General features: G+C 61.4%; 1 protein-coding gene across 1 annotated transcript; it reads left to right on the top strand.

Moving 5' to 3' along the window:
- Window positions 1-208: 208 nt before the first annotated feature.
- NOP10 (NOP10 ribonucleoprotein) lies at window positions 209-1926 on the top strand. The gene is made up of 2 exons (XM_007069707.4): window positions 209-460; window positions 1598-1926. Exons 1-2 carry the CDS (start codon window positions 407-409, stop codon window positions 1736-1738), a joined length of 195 nt encoding a protein of 64 aa, XP_007069769.1. The 5' UTR covers window positions 209-406; the 3' UTR covers window positions 1739-1926.
- Window positions 1927-4438: the final 2512 nt, after the last annotated feature.

The raw sequence follows: 4438 nt of genomic DNA, 5'->3' as shown, positions 1-4438 counted from the left end.
GCTCCCAGAGTTCACTGGCGCTGAAACACACTACAACTCTGAGGGTAGACACCGTGCCGCTCTCTTAGGGCACTGGGGCAGTGCACTATAACTCCCAGAGTGCATTAGGGTATACACCCTCCATCTCTCCTACGTCATTGGGGCTCGAGGTCCCTCCCCTAGCGTGCATTAAGGTACAATTCCCAGAGTGCCCTGGGGTAGAGACCCTACGGCTCTCCTAGGGCATTGGGGCTAGATTGCACTACAACTCCCAGGGTGCACCGCGGGCAGTGGGCGGTCCCTCTCCTAGAGCGCATTGGGGCTAGAGCGCACTACCGTTCCCAGTGTGCGCTGGGGCTGGCCTCCCTCCGGCGCAGGGTCCCGGGGTTAGCAGCACGTGCGTTGCGGGGCGGTCCGGCTGTGCAGCATGTTCCTGCAGTATTATCTCAACGCGCAGGGGGACAGGGTCTACACCCTCAAGGTGAGTCCCCCCCTCTTCCGGGGTGCAATCCGGATTGCAGAGCTGGGCGACTCCCGTCCAATCCGGAACCTTCCGAGCCTTCCCTAGTGCTCCCACTCCCGGCCCTGCCCCAGCCTACCTGCTGCCTGCCTCCAGGGCTCGGCATGCAGCAGCTGAGGAAGCCCAGGGCTGGGCTAGTAGGGGGCTGCGGGTCGGGAGTGAGGGGCACCGGCAGAGCGGGGGCAGGGGGCTGCGAGTCGGGAGTGAGGGGCACCGGCAGAGCGGGGGGGGCAGGGGGCTGCAGGTCGGGAGTGAGGGGCACCGGCAGAGCGGGGGGGGCAGGGGGCTGCAGGTCGGGAGTGAGGGGCACCGGCAGAGCGGGGGGGCAGGGGGCTGCAGGTCGGGAGTGAGGGGCACCGGCAGAGCGGGGGCAGGGGGCTGCGAGTCGGGAGTGAGGGGCACTGCAGAGCGGGGGGGGGGGCGGGGGGCTGCAGGTCGGGAGTGAGGGGCACCGCAGAGCGGGGGGGGGCAGGGGGCTGCAGGTCGGGAGTGAGGGGCACCGCAGAGCGGGGGGGGGGCAGGGGGCTGCAGGTCGGGAGTGAGGGGCACCGGCAGAGCGGGGGGGGCAGGGGGCTGCAGGTCGGGAGTGAGGGGCACCGGCAGAGCGGGGGGGCAGGGCTGGGCTAGTAGGAGGCTGTGGGTTGGGGGTGAGGGGCACCAGCAGAGTGGGGGGGCAGTGGGGTGCGGGTCAGGGGTGAGGGTCACCGGCAGAGCGGGGGGGGCAGGGGGCTGCGGGTCGGGAGTGAGGGGCACCGGCAGAGTGGGGGGGGGCAGGGGGCTGTGAGTCGGGAGTGAGGGGCACCGGCAGAGCGGGGGGACAGGGGGCTGCGGGTCGGGAGTGAGGGGCACGGCAGAGCGGGGGGGGCAGGGGGCTGTGGGTCGGGAGTGAGAGGCACTGGCAGAGCCGGGGGGGCAGGGGGCTGTGGGTCGGGAGTGAGGGGCACTGGCAGAACTGTGAGGGGCAGGGCTGGGCTAGCAGGAGGCTGCAGGTCGGGAGCAAGGGGTGGGGGAGCACAGGGCTGGGATAGCAGGGTGGCTGTGGGTCAGGCCCGGGTTGTTCTAACATGTCTTGTCCTTCCTCTGTCCCGTCCCTGGCAGAAAGTGGACCCCTCTGGCCAGCTGACCTGCTCTGCACACCCTGCCCGCTTCTCGCCGGATGACAAGTACTCCCGCCACCGCATCACCATCAAGAAACGCTTCGGCGTCCTGATGACCCAGCAGCCGCAGGCCATCTTGTGAGCCAAGTTCCCAGCCTGCTGGAGCTGCAGCTGAGCCGAGATGGGGTCAAGCCGCTCCCCGAATCCAGCCCCTGGCTCCCACAGACCCTGTGCTCTGCCCCCCTGTGAGAACCCGGGTTAGATTGCCCATATCGAGCTCCAACTGGATATGCTGTTCCTCTGGGGTGCAAATAAATTGTATTGATCCCATATCATCTGTCAGGTTTTGATCATAGACCCCTAGATTTCAAGGCCAGAGGAGATCATCTAGTCTGGCCTCCAGGGTAACACAGGCGGGGGAACACCCCCAAAATAATTCCTAATAAACCTGCCTAGTGGTGATGCTGGGCCAGTCAGTTTCATGCTAGGGGATCTCTGCCTTATTTAGCAGGCAGAGATCCCCTTCAGGAGAAGGTGTAGGGCAGAGGGGCTGATTTTCCATCTCTGGCGAACTTTAGAGGGAGACAGGGTTGTTTTTCACAGCAGATTTGCTCCAGGTAAAGCAGGAATTAATTCGGCCCGTGTCACCGGTAGGATTAGACCAGTGGTTCTCAAGCTTTCGAGACTTCTGTAGCCCTTTCAGGAGTCTGATTTGTCTTGCTTACCCCCAAGTTACATCTCACTTGAAAACTACTTACTTATACAAGCATACATAAAAATACAAGAGTGACTTAGCACACTATTACTAATTGCTGACTTCCTCATTTTTACCATATCATTATAAAATAAATCAATCAGAATATAAATATTGTACTTACATTTCAGTGTATAGTATGTAGAGCAGTATGAACAAGTCATTGTCTGTATGACATTTTAGTTTGTCCTGACTTTGCTAGTGCTTTTTATGTAGTCTGTTGTAAAATGAGGCAAATATCTAGATGAGTTTATGTACCCCTGGAAGACCTCTGTACTCCCAGGTGTACGTGTACCCCTGGTTGAGAACCACTGTACTAGACAATCACCCTCTGTAGGAATTGCTGATCTCGGCCATAAAGATTATAGAGACTGGCAGCGCGTGCGAGCAAATTTGAAACGGGAGAGGGACTGGCAGGGTAATGGGGCTGGTTTGGGGAGAGGTGGCTGGACTGTGGGACCACTAACGGAGGGATCTGTGGGGAACGCTACAGGCCTGTTGGGAGGGGAGGCTGAGGGGCGATTTGGATAGGCTCTCCAGCTCATCTTATTTAAATCATGGAGAGAGGAGTAAATTCATCTCATCCCCAACACCTCTTGGGGAATGATGGCCCCTGGTGTCCTGCAGGGGGCAGCATCTGCCCGGCATAAATGGAGATGGGCATTTTGGGTGGAGCACCAATCGGGCAGTAGGAGGGTATGAAAACAAGCCCTGGGGTGCTGGGGACCCAGGGCAGATTAATGTACGGCAGGGCACAGGATGCGGTAGAAGCGAGCACGGAAAGCCCTGCTTGATCCACTGCGAGAATGTGGAGGGAACCCAGGAGTCCTGGCTCCCAGCCCCCTGAGCTGGCCAGGAGACCCCGCTCCTCTCCCCAGTGCAGGGAACCCAACTGGACACGTCCTACATGCTCTGTCTGCTCCCTCTGGCCCTGGGCCAGCTTTGCTCACTTCACAGGCAGTGGCAAGGGACCAGGGCTTGGCAGAGGGGAAAGGGGTGGCACCTTGGTCCCAACGCCACGCTTGGCACTGGAAGGCTGCAGAGCTGTGGGGGAAAGCCCAGGGCTGGGATAGTGAAGGGCTGCAGGTTGGGAGGGAGTGGCACCAGCAGAGCTGAGGGGGAAAATCCCAAGGATCTGCGGGTCAGGAGTGGGACACGGCAGAGCTGTGTGTGGTGGGTGGGATCGGGGCTGGCGGGAGCTGTGCTCCCTGCAGTGCCTTTCACGGGGCCCCAGGACAAGCTCTGATGGCCAGCTGGAGCTGTTGGCGGTGGGTTCGATGCCTCAGGCCCCTCGGCGAGTGCCAGCAGTGGAGGCGGCATGTCAGTAACCCTGGTGCTGGCTCTGCGGGCTGTGCCAGTCCAGCTCTTGCCAGGAGAGGAGTGAGGGCGGCATCCATCCCTGGCATGAGCGGGAAGGGGCTCAGCCTGGGGCCCCTCACGGGACAGCTCACATCTACAGCAGCCTGATCCCTGGAGAGAACACAGGGATGGGGGCTTTGCTATGGGGAAGGGAGCTGGGGGCACCACTCCCACCCTGCTCTGGGGGTGGGGGGGTATCAAAACCCTGTCAGGCTGGAGGCAGGAAGTTGGGGTGACCCCCAACTGCCTTCCCCTTCCCCACACCCTGCTCCCCCCTTCTCTCACCAGAGACTGCCCTCTCCCCAAAGCCCCCCGGTTTGCCCTTCCCCTCCTCTGTCTCCCAAATAGCCCCTTCCCCACAGTTACCCCACCTCTCCCACTGCCCTCACCCCCAAAGACCCCCCTCCTCCTGCATTTGCCTTTTCTTATCCCTCAAATGCCCCCTCCTCTAATTTGCCCCAGCCCCTAATGCCTCAAATGCCCCTTCCCCCCACATTTGCCCTTCTAATGCCCAACCCCCGAATTTGCCCCTCCCCCATGCCCCAAAATGCCCCTCACACTTGCCCCCCATTCATCCTGACCCCTAATGCCCCTCCCCCACATTTTCCCCTTCCACATGTGCCATTGCCCCTAGCTCGCCCCCTCCTTCATTAAACTACGACTCCCAGCGGCCCCCGCGCTGTGGTATTTCCCCCCCTCCTCTGACCCCTCTCCTCCCCCGCCCATAAA

The sequence above is a fragment of the Chelonia mydas genome, chromosome 13 (assembly GCF_015237465.2).
Source record: "Chelonia mydas isolate rCheMyd1 chromosome 13, rCheMyd1.pri.v2, whole genome shotgun sequence".
Classification (NCBI taxonomy): domain Eukaryota; kingdom Metazoa; phylum Chordata; order Testudines; family Cheloniidae; genus Chelonia; species Chelonia mydas.
Note: the sequence above shows the minus strand (reverse complement) of the source record. Positions and strands in the feature narration are given on the sequence as shown.